Below are 15,871 nucleotides of genomic sequence, written 5' to 3'. Positions count from 1 at the left end.
AAAAGTTAGAAGGAATTTTGAATGTTTACAACATGAAAAAGATAAATGTTTAGGATATGGGTATGTTTACCCTGATTTAAAATATTATACAATGTATACATGTAACAAAACATGGTGTAACAAAATGTTATGTAATATACACATGCAGTAAAACATGATATCCCATAAATATGTGCAACTTTTTTTAGCCCCATAAATATGTGCATTTTTTTCAGTTTAACATCTTGATTTTTCTTTTTTCTAAAAAAAAAAAAAAATCTTTATTCATTTTACATACCGACCCCAGTCCTCTCTCCCTCCCCGTAATTTTGATTTTTATACATCAGTTGAAAGTTATATCAATAGTTTTCAAAATTTTTGTATTTTAAATAGTACCCCACAACATGGATGAACCTAAGAAAATAAGAATAAGATGCTGAATGACTAAGCCAGTCATGAAGGATATGTGGACCATCCGGAACAGGAGAAGTTGAAAGAGCTTGGAGAGAAGTGTGTGAGGGTCAAATGGGGAAGAACATACTAGGGTCCTTTAGGGTAAGAAAGACGTCCTAAAACTGACTGGAATAGTGGTTGCACAACCCTGTAAATATATTAAAAGTTATGCAACTGTGTATTTTACACAGGTTTACTGCATAACATATAAACTGTATCTCAGGAAGGCCAATAGGATGATATCTTAGCATGAAATAGTGTCTACACATATGCCTAAGAATGATTGTGCAAGTGTCCAGAACACTTCTGGGTACCCAGGCTCTTCAGAATACCTCAAAAATCCCCCTAACTCTCAGGTTCTCCTTAGACTACACAAATGCAAGGAATTGCAAGGCATCAACAGGAAAAAATGCAATTTGGAACAAATCAAGATTGCATAACACCAGAGACACACACACAGTGCTAGTACACCAACACTAAGCGACACCTGCTACACAAAACCATTACGATGCTGACACACTACACTGTGGCTCGTATTTGAAATCTTTCTTATATCCATGTAAACTTTACATGGCTCATGTCCTTCTCAGACGGTGAGTAAGCTCCTGAAGAGCTACCTGAGCTGGGTGCAGTATCTTAGGGCTGGGTAGTCTGAGGCAAGGGAATCCCAAGTCTGAGACAAGTCTGAGACCAGCCTGGGCCATAAAAGGAGCGCACGGTGAAACCACGTCTCAAATAACACCCCCCCCACACACACACACACAGAGCCACACCTCACCACGTGACAGTTTTTCCCTAGACCCGGCTTTGCATGATGTAAACAGGAATTAGCCATCTTACTTTAGCCCGATTCGTTGATGATGGTTCAATTTATCTTCATTTTTCCTGAGATCTGAATAGAAGATAAAGTTGAGGTGCTTAGTTTGAATACATTTTAGAAAAGATATTAAACCTTGTTATCTTTCCTACAAAGAACTACGCCGAAGAAAAAGATATTAAAATGGTTTTCAAAACATGATGGAAAAACCCCACAGACACTGAGAACTAAACCCCACGGACACTGAGAACTAAATCCCACAGACACTGAGAACTAAACCCCATAGACACTGAGAACTAAACCCCATGGACACTAAGAACTAAACCCTGCAGACACTGAGAACTAGTGAAAACACTTTTCAAATCAATGCTGCAAACAGCTGGTTTTAAGATCATTTTTATGTAATACATCAAAATTTCAACTTGAAGTTGATGAAAGAGTATACAAAAACAAACAAGGAATAAGAGCAATCTTACTGGCCATAGTTAAAACATGGCAAACAGATCTAATATTGCTTACTATACTGTCTATAGCAGCAATAGTAACCACAGTTTCTTAAGGTTGACTACATTTTTTTTCTTTTTTGAGACTGAGTCTCATTATGTAGTCCTGGCTAGACTTGAACTCAGAGATCAGCCTGCCTCTGCCTTTCCAAGAGTTAGGTTTAAAGGTGTCTGCCACCATGTCCAGTCTACACTCAGTCTTCTTAAACGTGCTGGCTGCCTTGTTCAGCTTGCACTGAGATGAATTTGTGAAGACATGTGCTAAAACTCCTAATGGAGAGGGGTATCACCTTTACCTTTTACTCTGCAAATGCTGTAATATTAATGTGAATGGTATGAATGTAGTAGCTGCTCTTGTTAAAGAAAAAGCTTCAAATATAATTTGTTTAATCACCAGTATACTGATAGATACATAAGTTCCCTCTGAAGAAATGGAGAATATGCATATTTATGACGCATGAACATACACTACCTCTCAGAGAAAACACTCCCAAATATATCTGTCATGAAATGGAAAGGATTAGAAGTCTGTTACACAGTCACCATTATATTACACGTGTGAATTATGAAATATAAAAACTAGGAGATTCTAGACGTTACCAGGTGGATAACTTTGTCAAACGCACAAGTTCTTGACCCTTTTGAACAACCATCTCACTGATTGATAAACAGTTTATGTTACAAGCAAGAAAGTACAAAATCCTCCTGAGACATACAGGCAGTTTATTCTCTATCTGGCTCACAAGTAGTATCACTAGTATAAAGTTCCCACAAGTACGTCACCATCCTTACGTGTTTACGACTCACCAAACACTCTAAGAGCCTTACCTTGTTATGCTATCGAACCTATGAGTCAGAAACACCTACCACATGGTCCAGAAACTGAAGAACTAAGTTCGCTCACTGCAATGATGTATTGGGAGTGGCATTCAAACCTCCATCAGTTTCCAAAATCTGCCCACCTAACCTACCTGCGTAGCTTAAAAGTCACCAAACCCATAGACATTTCATCCTGTGCTAAGGGTGGCACAGTGAACATCCCACAGGTGTGCTAATGGTCCACTCGTACTCTCAGGAAGCACGAGAAGATAAGCTACATTAGGTTGGAAAAATGTACTAGATTGTCTGGTTTAGGCTCTAACCCCCCGCCCCTTTTTTTAAAGCAAACATTTCTCCAACAGCACTGTGCATCTCTAAAAGAAACACTGTCAACATATAAAATCTAGCTTTTAGTCTAAGATGTCACTGTCTAAACACTGTTTAGAAGCAAGCAATTTAGAACTTCTAAAAATTGTCAAATAATCGCTACTTAGTTGTCTTTAAGCTGAGAAGTTTGTCATGTGCTGTTTGAGCTTACCAAGAAGCTAACTTTCAAAGCAGGGATGTTCCCCTTCCCCTGGTCCCTCCATTTTAGACCAAAGCACATGCATCTCAAAGAGTCCTTCAAGGCCTCTGAACTTTGTGACAGGGGCAAAACAGCCTGAGAGTAAGAACACAGCCCTGATAGGCAGACTGCTGCTAACACAGGTCACTGTTCTTTATCCCTGATACAAAAGAGAGAGGCTGGAGGTTCAGCCATGGGAAGCTCATCCATGCAGAAAAAGCTCCTCCAGGAATTCCAACTGACTGCTTCAACTTCTTCAGTGGATTCTGCTGCTATTGTGAGGCACCAATCTGATGATGTCATTTGTTGCTTGCTAGATTTGTTCTTTTACTTTTAAGACTCCCCAGACGGGACACTGTTCTCTTCAGGACTCTTTCTACTGGGGACTTCACCTGGCTGCCTTAAAGGGGATTCTCCAGTTGATTTGGGCTACATGTGCTAAGTCGGGATTGGATAATGTTTTATCTATCTGCTACTTATCGTTTTTCTCTGGCTTGCTATTATATATGCTGATTCAAAACACAGATATGGCTTTAGAGCTCATTTTCCAGTTCGTACAGCACAAAGCAACTTCCTGCTTGTTTTAGATTTTTGTTGCAAACCTAAAAAAGCCTAAGACAGGAAGGCTGTCACCCTAGCTCTGTTCTCTACTGTGCGGTGATGACCAATTCCTTTATTTGCATTTGTTTACCGAGAATGGGACTTTCAAGGTGACCTTGTTGGAGATTGAAATTGGACTTAGTGACATGTGATACTTACCTTCTAATGTTTTAATTCCTTCATCTACAAACTTCCTTGCAGCAGATGGCCTACAACAACAAAACACCATTTCAGAATCAAGTGAAACTCAGGGTCTTTATGATAATCAATTATGCCTTTTATTGTCAGGTACAGAGATATTATTAAAGTAAACAAGACTTGCTAAATGCTGCACGGTTTCTTTGCTAATGTTCATCTTACCCAAAGACTTTTGGATCTTACGTCAATTGATGGACAACCATGAACCTGAACATAAAAAGACACCTAAGCAGCCAGCTATCATAATGTTCATGCACAGATATGTGGGCCCTTGAACACTTTAACTCAACTGAGTCCCTCACACACTGCTGGAAACACTGCATAAACAAGACAAATAACAGCGCTGGCATTTACCCACTCGTATGCCAGCAGATAGAGAAAAACAACAGATATAAACATAAACAAGAAAAATGTCAGGCAGATGAACACAGCATGACATGACAGAGCAGCAGCATCTCAATGTAGACTGGATAGGAAGTCCAGACTCTGAGATGCTGAGCTGATATATGGATGACAAAAAGCCAGCTGTTTGGGAGACCAAAGGGCAAAAATTTCAGATCAAGAAACAGTTCATGAGAGCCCCACAGATAAGCATGAGCTTGGCTTGCTCAAGAAGGAAATTAGTACAGCTGAATGACACAGGATGATACAAAATACCACCAACCACTACACAGGGGTCACCTGTAATAACACTCTATAAGCCACGGTGGTTAAGTTTGGGTCTTCCTGTGAGCACAATGAACAGCTATTAGAAATGAGGAAAAGCCAGTCATAAAACCTACTTTAGATTCATAGATTATCACCGCATTAACTGGGCTCAGCAATAAAGTGATGTGTGATGGTAAACATTTAGCTGGCAGTGGCAATAGGGACAACACCTATATCTCCCAACCTGCTTACACTGTGTCAATTTTTGGTATTATAAAATAAGAGAAAAGAAAAGGAGAAATGTGTGCGTGCGCACACACATATCAAGCACACTGGTCTGGGAGACTCTGCAAACAGATTACATGTGGGGCAGAAACTAACACTGACGTTAGGAGGCACTGTGACAAAGAAGAAAAAACTCAACAGCGAGCCAGAAGACATAGTTTTTAACTCTGGCTATGCAAAAGTTGCTTACTTCCTATGTGTGTTTCGGTTTTCTTTCCTGGAAAAGAAGGTAATATACCAAATGTTCCCTAAATTACCTTCAAACAGACATTTTAAAAGTAGCCTCGGATCTCTGAGGAGTCATGCTGATTTTCAGTTTATTATGTTTAAAACCTGAATAAAGGTCAGTTAATGAGGCAATTATTATACAGCTAAAGGAATGTCTTGATTCATAGGGATGAAAGAATAAAGTGCCACAGGCCTAATATTCCATGCTAAATTTTCAGTGTTCAGTGTTCAAGAAGTTCTCTTTGTTGCTAATATTAAGATAAAAAAATTTACTAGCCCAAATTTTAAAAAGGGCTGTGAAGAAATCCTTAAGATAAACATGCAGCAGACACAGTCTACAACAAAGAGACGCAGAAGCAAGTGCTGGGTTTGGGAGGAAGAAAGCACTGTCTGGGAACCAGGCTGGTTCAGGAAGGTGCCAACACCACCTGCCCCGGGTGGGCTAACAGAACAGCAACTTGAGGACCAGTTGCAGATCTCCGCGCTATGCAAGGACAAACTGAATGGGCAAAGGTCCGAAGGTAGGTGAAGTGCAAGTTCTGAAGGAAGAAGCATGTACTTTAGTTTGGGTGACATCATAGTAAGACCTATTTATAGCTCTGACTGCTTAGGAAAGAGTTCTTACCCGATGCCAGTAACACGAGTCAGGAAATTGATGGACGAACTCGTATCATCCTGACGAATCTTTAAGAAAAACAATCTATTACTGACTTAGGAATGCTCTGTGAACTGAAATGATCTTACTGGAAATACACCAAGATGCAAAAAGCAAAGCACAAAATCATTGCATCTGTAGAAAACACACGTGACCTGAGTAGCTTGTGGGCGATAACAGAGTAGGAAAGACATCTCATCTCTAATTTATTCAATACACACAGTATTTGGTTCTGGTTTACACATACGTTGTAGGATGATAAGATCTAGTGAATTACAAATGCTACCTTGTGTAGTTACTTTTGTAGTATGAACATTTAATACCCACTGCTCTTTCAGTTTTCAATTTTCTAATACTTTTAAAAGGACTAGTCACAAAGGACCAAAAATTATATCAAAAATTAGAAACAAACAAAACCCATTAAAAATGCTCAGAAGAGTTCAGGCACAGACTGAATAAATGAGTGACAATACTTTTTTCATCAAGATATATCACTTTGAATGGTACAATGAGAGGCAACTCTACTAGACAGTCTCTCATATGGTAATGGGAGAAGAGGTTCTTTTTTCTTTTGAGACAGTCTTACCATGCTGGTCTCAAACTCGTAAGATCAAGACACCTTTCTTGCCTCAGCCTGACAAGTACTGCTGGTGCCACAGGCATGCTCCACCAGTCCTGCCCACTGAGTGTTACAGAAGCAACATTTTTTAAAACAGGATTTTTAACGCCAATTATCACTTTTGCTTCTGGGTCTCACTACGGTGAATTACGTTAATTATTCTGCTCTGTGCCATAAGGGAGGATACTATGATCAAACAAAAAATTGAATTAACATGTTACCTTTTCAAGTTTACGTAATTTTCCAGTTGCCAAAAATTCATCGATCTTTTCAGCAATTTTTGTTCCTACTCCCGGCTATACAGAAAATTAAAAATAAAGAAGTCATATAAATATAATGTCTACCAAATCACTAAAAGATAACACCAAGGAGTAAGAAGCAAGGGGTTATTGGACAAGTTCTGAAGCAGAAGGTATGGAAAAATAATCATTGGGAAGAAACTCCCCAGAATAAAATGCTTAAAAGATGGACAGAGAAAGACTAGTAAATAACTTTAAATGACTCTTGTTTACATAGAATTAACTTCTGGGGGCTGGAAATGCAGGTCGGTGGGAAAGCGGTTGCCTGGCTCATGAGAGTACCTGGAAGTGCTCCCAGTACACACAAGCACCCTACTTTTATTATGGAGAACTGAGAAAACAGGGCTGGCAAGATGGCTCTGTGGGTAAGGGCACTTGCTGCCAAGCCTGATGACCTGAGTTTAACCCGTGGAACCCACATGGTGGAAGAAGGGAACAAGTTGTCCTCCGTCCTCCACGTGTGCACCACTGCACACACATATTCACACACACACACCCCAAATAAATTAATGCAAACAATTTTTAACTTAAAAAAAAAAACAAAGAGGGAAATGTGAAAATAAAGAAACACACAGTGTTAAGATTGCTTATTAATCTCATGGCCCTGAAAATTAAGTGAGGAAAAAAAAATCACCTGTACACCCATCCTCTAACATTGGCTTGTACTATTTATTTAATTGAGACTCTCTTAGAACAGGGTTGTCCATGGTACCATTATAATTTTGTCAAATATTTGAAAACCAATCTAAGGTTCACAAGTAGGATATTTGTTAAATAAATTCATAAAATGAACTAATATGCAGCCACAAAACTGCAGTGTTTATTGGTAAAATAAATCTGTTTAAGTGTGTTAAGAGAAAGTAGCTATATTGGGATTAGAAATGGTTCAACAGCTAAGAGCATTTATTGCTGTTGCAGAAGATAGGGTTCAGTTCCCAGCACCTACAGAGTGGCTCACAACTGTAACTTCAGTTCCAGGGACTCCTATGTCCTCTTCTGGCCTCCACAGGCTCCTGTATGCACACGGGGCACATAAACCCACATAACCACACACATATACACATAACAAAATTTTCTTTTTAATTAAAAAAAATAAAAGCTGGATAGTGGTGGTACACACCTTCAACCAGCATTTAGGAGGCAGAGGGAGGCCAATCTGAGTCAGCCTGGTCTACAGAGAGTGTTTCAGGACAGCCAGGGCTACAGACAAACCCTATCTTGAAAAATCATCACCACCACCAACAAAAAAGCAAATACACTCTTAAAACACAGAATACCAAGTCTCACCCTAGAGTTTCTGATTTGCTTTGTCTTAAGTGGTAGAAAGACCAGCAACCCACACTTCTACGTTGCCACAGAGCACTGAGGCTACTACTCTAGACACCCCCAGTGAGAACCACTACCAGACTGACACATACACGAGGTCTTGCCAGTATTACACTAGTCACATGACAATTTAACTATACTTGAGACTTTGTGTTCTTCAGCTACAGTAACCACATTTCAAGAATTCAATGGCTAGAGGAGGCCCATGGTTGCCATACTAGATAGCAGTCATCTCAAATGTAAACCATGAAAGAATAAAGATCCCTTCTTTTTACTGCATTTCCACAGTGCTTATGCATGTACTTGCTCAAGGTTAAGAACTAGTGAATTCTTGTTATTTATTAGCTCTATGAGGACCAAGTCTTTGAAGTGAAAATCCTGGGTCAAAATATACACATTTCATAGAGCCACCTTTAATGCCAGTTCTGCCAAGGCTGAAGCAGGGGATCTTTGGGAGTTCCAGGCCAGCCAAGGCTACATAATGAGATCTTGGTCTCAAAAACGGGGGGGAGGGGGGGAGGGATATATATATACATACTCTGTCAAATGATGCATCAGAAAGACTGTACCTTAAGCAGTAACCATTTCTGTCCACATGTCATATCACACTTGGTAATCTGACAGGCACAACATCGCATCTTGTCTCAATCTAAATTAATGAAGTTTTGTGATTACTGGTGAGAGTGTAAGCACACACGCCACAATGTGCGTAGAGGTCAGAGGGCAAACTGCTAGAGACAGCTCTCTCCTACTACTACGTGGTCCTAAGGACTGAATTCAGGTTCAGCAGGCTTGGCAGCAAGCGCCTTTATCTACTGGTCCATCTGGCCAGCCCTGTTTAAACCTCCAGTATGCGCAATAATATGGCATGACTCAGTTTCTTGCTTTCTCCCCCGCCCCCTCCCAAAAAAGTCAGCGTTCACTACCGAGCTCTGATGTAGACTAAACTGGTCTTGGGTTCATTAAGACTGGCCTGCACCTGTGTCCTGTGTGCTGGGATTAAAGGCATGTGCCATAATGTCTGCCCCCATATTCACCTTTTTATGTTCTGTATTTATTTGATAATTTATAAAAAGCCTCAAAAACTACTGAGAACATATTTAACTTTCCAAAGGAACACTTACCAAGAAGTGTACAAAAGATTTAGGAAGATTAGATATAAGAAATTACTCAGGCTTCTCATTTTTTAAATTGGATAATAAAAAGATAAACTGTTTACAGATAGTAATAAATAATTTTACTCAGTAGCATACTGGCCACCAGCAATTCAGACCCTGGCTATTTCTATACCTAACATAACAGAATAAAAGGCAAACAACTTATTTTGGAAATCTCAGATTTCTAGAATTATTCAGAAGCATCCACAGGAGCCAGACAGCAGATAGGTCTGAGATTGCTAGATAAAATGATAAAAAATAATAGTATTTTTAATGTTAAGTTCAGTCATAAAAGTTTTAGATTATTTTTATTGCTTTGGAGGCTATATTCAGATTGGGATGACCTATATCAGGTTTTCAAGAATCATTATAAAAATCACTGGGTTCTTTGCAACAATGGTCTAAAAGGCTTGTCAGTGGTGATAAGAGGACAAATGGAAATAGGAACAACTGTTTAGATTTACGTCAAAACAGAGACACAGAACAAGAACTAAAGTCTAGTGCATTTAAAACGTGGTTGCTTACTATATATTTAGAAAAGATCAACTTACAGCACAAAGGATTTAAAACCCACATACTGGAGCATTGTTACTGAGTAACAAATTCAAGGTTAAGATGTGACACATGATTGATGTGAAGTTTCTCATTCAGCTATAAGAGTACCAGATTTACCGTAATACCGAACAATGAAAATATAAGGACAGATATGGTTCATAATCCCAAGGTTCTTGTGAGAACGTCAAGGACAACCACATGGTAGTAGTTCAAGTCCCGAGGGCTTTTGTGAAACATAAATGAACGATGGGGAGAAGCAACCAACGCTCTCAGTACCCGAACCATTCAAACATCATGTCAGCTTGGCCTCGTGAACAAACGAGAAGTCAGATATGGTCCTTAAATGTGAGGAACTGCAGCTTACTTCAGGAGGCTTGGATGAGAAAGAACATCAACAGGCAGATGCCCCGGATATTCTCCATGAGATCACAAATCACCGAGACATGCAGCTCTCTTGGGACCATGAAACTTCTGGCTTCACAGAAATTAGAGAACAGTGCTACCCGAATACAGGGTGTTGGCTGGCTAGTGAGTTCTACTAGAGAGTACTAACCCACACAAACTCCTGGGAATCACAGGATGGCTGAGGGACCCATAGAACTAGACTAACAGCATTCCCTGTGACCATGGTCGTCTGAAGGACTCACATTTAAGGTGAGTTTCAGCTTGAGAATGAGTGCATATGGCAAAGTATAGAAAGGAAACAGACTGCATAATGTCTTCTTTCCAAATAAAAGTATTTGAGCTCGGAAAGTATTAATACTATTCTAAGAAACCAGGAGCAGTGAAATTGGTCTGTGGTGGTCAAAGGCACTTCAGAGAGGTGAGTTCATTTTATGGAAACATATCAAATGTTTACACGTATGAACTCTTCAACTACATTCTCATTAAGCTTACCAATTTCTTAGCTTCTGCTCCACTCTTGATTTTGTGTGGGTACTTTGCTATAACAGATGCTGCTTTTCTATACAAAAGGGGGGGAGAAAAAAAAGAAAAATGATTGAAAATCCAGCAAACACTTAATTTTTTTCTTAACTGAAATAAACACACAAATACCCACTTTTTTTTTTTTTTAACAAATATAGCTGGTTTTCTACTATGTAAAAACTTAAAACTTGATCACTGGATGTTCAAAGACTTGGAAAGAGCCTGATTGGAAATTGGTGAGAAAAGGATCTGGGAAGAAGATGGAGGCTATGCGTGGGCTCCACAACATGGACTGCCATGTCTACAGCTGCTCGTGAGTGCCAGGTGTGCCAACAGCAGAGACCAACACACTGAGCCCCAGATACGGCACCATTTCCTAGAATGATCTGCCACAGAGCTGGTGGCAGGTTGACTACACTGGACCACTTCTACCATGGAAAGGACACACTTTGCCTTACTGGAGTAGATACTTTTTAAGTTTACAGATTTGCCTTTCCTGAACGCAATGCTTCTGCCAAAATTACCATCCATGGGCTTACATGCTTTATCCACCATCACAGTGTTCCACACAGCATTGCTTCTGATCAGAGGACTCACTTCACAGCCAGACCAAGTGTGACAGTGGGCCCACATTCACGGAATCCACTGGTCTTACCGTGTTCCCTACCATCCTGAAGCAGATGGCCTGACAGCAAGACAGAATGGCGTTTTGAAGACACGGTTACAGCACCAATTAGATGGCAGCAGGCTGCAGGCTCTCCAGAAGGTGGTGCAAGCTTTGAATCAGCATCCTTCATATGGTACAGATTCAGAAAGCATCCTCCACCAGTGCTGCTGGGAAAGCTGGACGTCCACAAGCAGCAGAAGGAAAACAGACGTGCAACTATCACCCTGAACAAAACTAACTCCAAATAGAGCAAAGACCTAAACCTGAAGTCGGAAACCCTAAAACTTCTAGAAGAAAACATAGGCAGCCCCCTCCATAATAAACGTGTAGGAAAGGAATTTCTGAGTAAGAATCCATTTGACCAAGAATGAAGGCCAACAGCTGACAAGGGGACTTCATAAAACTAAAACTTCTGCACAGCTAAAGAAACAATCAGGTGAAGAGGAAGCCATGGAATGGGAGAGAATCTTTGCCAACTATACACCTGACAGAGGATTAATACAAGGAACTCAAAAAAACAAATAACAATAATAAAAACCAACCTAATGAACAACAATAACAAAACCAAACCAGTGAGTTATTCAAAAAATGAGCTAGGGATCTGAACAGAGAGCTCAAAGAAAGATAAAAATGGCTAGAAATATCTCAAAAATGTTCATCATCTCAAACAATTAGGAAAATGAAAATCAAAACAACTTTGGAATTTCATCTTAACCCAGTCAGAACGGCAAAGGTCAACGAAACAACCAACAACAAATGCTGGAGAAAGTGAGGGGAGACAGGAACCTCGTTCACTGTTGGTGGAACTGCAAACTGGTGCAGCCACTCAGGGAAGTAACCTGGAAGTTTCTCAAAAAGCTAAAAAGGAGCCTACCATATGACCCAGCTACACCATTCCTCGGTACATGCCAAAGAACACTTGCTCAGTCATGTTCACTGCTGCTCTATTTACAACAGCAAGGGAACGGAAGCAACCTAAATGTTCTTCAGTCAACAAATGGATAAGAAGAATATAGAATACTATTCAGCTATAAAAAAAAAATTAGTTAGATGTGGTGGCATACACCTTTAATCCTAGCACTTGGGAGGTAGATATAGTAGGATCTCTGTGAGTTTGAGGCTAGTCTGGTCTACAGAATGAGTTTCAGCAAAGTCAAAGGTATATAGAAAGACCCTGCCTAAAACAACAATAACAACAAAACAAACAACAGCAAAATAAAATAAAAATGAAACCACTAACTTTGCAAGTGAATGGATGTAACTAGGAAAGGTCATACTGAATAACCCAGACCCAGAAAGATAAATATCATGTGTTCTTCTTCTCACTGGAGGCTCCTAGCTCCAAATCTTCAGATGTGAGTGCATACCCTGGAGTAACTGCAAACCAGGTAGGATAGAGGCTTTGGGGGAGCAATAGGAAGAATAGCAAGGTGTAAGTGATGACAGGGTGAGGAGTGAGAGAAAAAGATGGGGCTCTAATTAGGGAGTGAGGAGAGATAAATACAGAAGAAGGATAAAATAACAGTATGTATGTCTGAAAGTGTCATAAGAAATCATAATATTAACATTTTCCTAAAAATACGCCTATAACAAATGTAAGTCTGCATAAATATACACACATAGTTTAAAATCTGGGCAGACAATGCCCCCTCCAACTGCCAAAACACACCTAACAAAAATCCAAGGCCAGGCACAAAAAGCCCTCTTTTGAGTTTTTGGCCAGGGCTGTCCTAGAGACTCCCCAAAACATACAGGCTATTGCCTTTGGTGGGACCCCAGAGGTAGGAGGAAAGTCCCTATTCCTGAAGACATCATGCACTTCAGAAACAGGCCTCTGAGCTGGAACTAACGTGAATGTCCCTTCTCTGAAGACTAGCTTTCCTGGTCCCAGGAGGCAACCAGGCAAGCTCCCAAAGGAGGGAGGCAACCAACAGTCCCACCCAGCTATGACACCTATGAACCACGATGACTACCTGCATGGCAGGACAACCCTAAGGGTGCAGCAGAGACGCGCACTTCTTAGTGCTAACCAGCAGCTCTCTAATTGGACGTAAGAGTCATTCACCAAGAGGGAAACCATGCCTGGTACTGGAAACATAGTCGACTACCCACGGCTAGCGAAGAACCTATAACCACCACTTTCCTAAAGCAGCATAATCCCTAACTATATTCTAAATGTTTATCCTTATACCCCCAGCTAAGTGTAGTCTTTTTCCCTCTCTTTGCAATAGACAGAGACCATTAGGAAAAACCATAACCAATCAAACGCAGAGCCATGGAGCCAAGCCCTAACGGATTCCTCTACAAAACAACTCCTAAACCCCAGGCTCAGGGAACGTTGTGGAAGAGGAAATGGAGATATTGGGAGAGCAGGAGGATCAGGAAGTTTGCTATGAGATTTGTCGCATAATAATATCAGGAGCTACACCCACAAAGTCTCATTAACATGACTGCTTAAACATGAGCTGAACAAGGATGAAAATAATAGACACGCCAATGTGGTCAAGACCTCAGCCCTACACAGGAAATGAAGGAGCGCTGAGAACAGAACAATAGTCTTCCCTGGAGAAGAGTACACCAATCGGTTATCCAAGACCAAATGGTCAGCCCTGAAACCATACGTACAAATAACATTATATAGACCGAATAGGTTATATTTATGTGTTTAGAAATATATATGTATATACGAATATGTACAGTTATAACAATTATTAATAAAAAAGGAGGCCATAAATTTGAAAAAGATCGAGGTTATCTATGGAAGGGTTTGGAGGAAGAAAAGGAAAGAGGAAATGATGTAATGATAATCTTAAAAGTAAAATGAATAGCAGATATAATACTAATAAAGAATGACTCCAGAATAATTCAGGCATGGGATAGACTACTAACGCACACTAATTGTAAAGCGGTAAGGGCTAGCTTGGGAAAATGAGGATGGTTTGTTTTGAAAGCCAAGGGCTTTGGGCATGTTTATAGGCTAAGTAGCTGATGTTGGAGAAGTAGGTGACTGGAGATACAGGCTAGGCACCTCAGAGGGTGCCTGCTGAGGTCTGTGGGATGGCAATGGTTTTCAGAAGGCAACAGGATCAGTCATAGTACAAACAGAACAAAACGTGATTTCTTGAACCACAGCTATTTCTTTTTTTGTTTTGTTTTGCTTGAGACACTATTTTCCCGTGTATCCCTGGCTGTCCTGGAGCTTGCTCTGTAGACCAAGATGGCCTCGAACTTATAGATCCGACTGCCTCTGCCTCCCGAGTGCTGGCCACATCTATTCCACGAGACAGATCTCATCTGCTGCTGTTCATTGTTTTAAAGCCACATTGTATTTCCAGTCATTCAAGATAAAGGTGAGAATATACGTATCAGACTACATCCACTTTCAGTCCAAACTGGAAACTCACTTGAATCAACTCTATAAGGCTCAGTCAAAATTCTGTACGTGTTAAATAAAGTGCCACTCGGTTTTCTCTCTGATCGTCCAAAAGTCCCCTGGACACCCGTCACCCCATCCCTGCTAAAAGACTACCTCAGCCAGGAGCGCCAGCTTACAACGTACCTGTACGCGTTGTACTTGTGGATTGCCTGGCTCACGTTCTTCTCAAAGTTTGCGAGTTCTGAAAAAGACAACAAAGAGCTCGAGTAAACAGGCGCACAGCCGGGAACGGCGGTCCCGGGAAGGGGGTGTGGGTGGGTTCCTCCCGGGACGAACGTGGCCGGCACGGACGCTGCGGCTGCGACCAGGGAGACAGCAGCGAGGCCCGGCTGAGGAGAGGCACCGGAGGGCGGCCCGGGACTCACCCACGAGCATGTCTGTGATGCCGCCGTTGAGGGTCTCCTGCGGCGCCTTGCGTTTGCTCATGGCGCCGGGAACCCGCACCTGGGAGCCACCGGTGGGACAATGGCGGCTCCTGACAGTGCGCAGCGCGGTGACGTCACGCGCCCGGCGGCGGGACGGGGCGGGGCTTAGCGGGCGCCGGGGCAGAAGCTGGGAGTCCGGTGGGCGGCGGCGGAGAGTGGGGAGGTCAGAATTACCCCTTTAGTGGGTTAACCTGAGATCAAATCTGCTCTCCGGGTAGGAGAGCAGTCCTCTTTAGAGCCAGAGGTGCAGAAGGCGGTGGACGTCGGCTGCTGTGGGCAACAGCCGTGGAAGGCATGGCCTGTACTTTATGTGAGGACTGCTAGCACCTGGTCGGCTGTCAGGATCCAAGAGCTGCTCGTGCTCTTGGGCACCGGGTAAAACAGGGAATGAAATATGCCAACCAAAACTTGGTCAACCAATGGCTGGAGATGTGTTTTGTCTTATTAAATACCCATGCCTTTTGTGGGAGGAGCTAAAGTTACGAAAAGACCACAGGAAGTGTCTCTGACCTGGATGATCAGCAAGGAGCCCTCATACCATACAGCTTATATGCGAAAACCTTACAATTTGCTAGACTTGAAATATAGCATCTACGCTATATTTGTAAGTGTACCTCATGGGGTTCATAGTAACTGCAATTGCAGCGAGTGATTTGAGCACAAAGTTAAAATTGTTATTATGGTACATACTAGTGTAAGTAAATCTGAAA

General features: G+C 41.4%; 1 protein-coding gene across 1 annotated transcript in view; it reads right to left on the bottom strand.

The window, feature by feature from the left end:
- Polb (DNA polymerase beta) overlaps positions 1 to 15,228 on the bottom strand; it is a 28,775-nt gene extending 13,547 nt beyond the window's left edge. The window contains exons 1-7 of the mRNA XM_057752849.1: positions 15,102 to 15,228; positions 14,860 to 14,917; positions 10,604 to 10,670; positions 6,591 to 6,665; positions 5,721 to 5,779; positions 3,896 to 3,945; positions 1,273 to 1,324 (exon numbers count right to left, since the gene is read on the bottom strand). Of these exons, the coding sequence (XP_057608832.1) occupies positions 1,273 to 1,324; positions 3,896 to 3,945; positions 5,721 to 5,779; positions 6,591 to 6,665; positions 10,604 to 10,670; positions 14,860 to 14,917; positions 15,102 to 15,162 (422 nt within the window). The 5' untranslated portion in view covers positions 15,163 to 15,228. The remainder of the gene's footprint in view (positions 1 to 1,272; positions 1,325 to 3,895; positions 3,946 to 5,720; positions 5,780 to 6,590; positions 6,666 to 10,603; positions 10,671 to 14,859; positions 14,918 to 15,101) is intronic.
- Positions 15,229 to 15,871: the final 643 nt, after the last annotated feature.

This window comes from Chionomys nivalis, chromosome 20 (assembly GCF_950005125.1).
Source record: "Chionomys nivalis chromosome 20, mChiNiv1.1, whole genome shotgun sequence".
NCBI lineage: Eukaryota > Metazoa > Chordata > Mammalia > Rodentia > Cricetidae > Chionomys > Chionomys nivalis.
The sequence above is the reverse complement of the archived record's forward strand: the minus strand, read 5'-3'. Positions and strand labels throughout refer to the sequence as shown.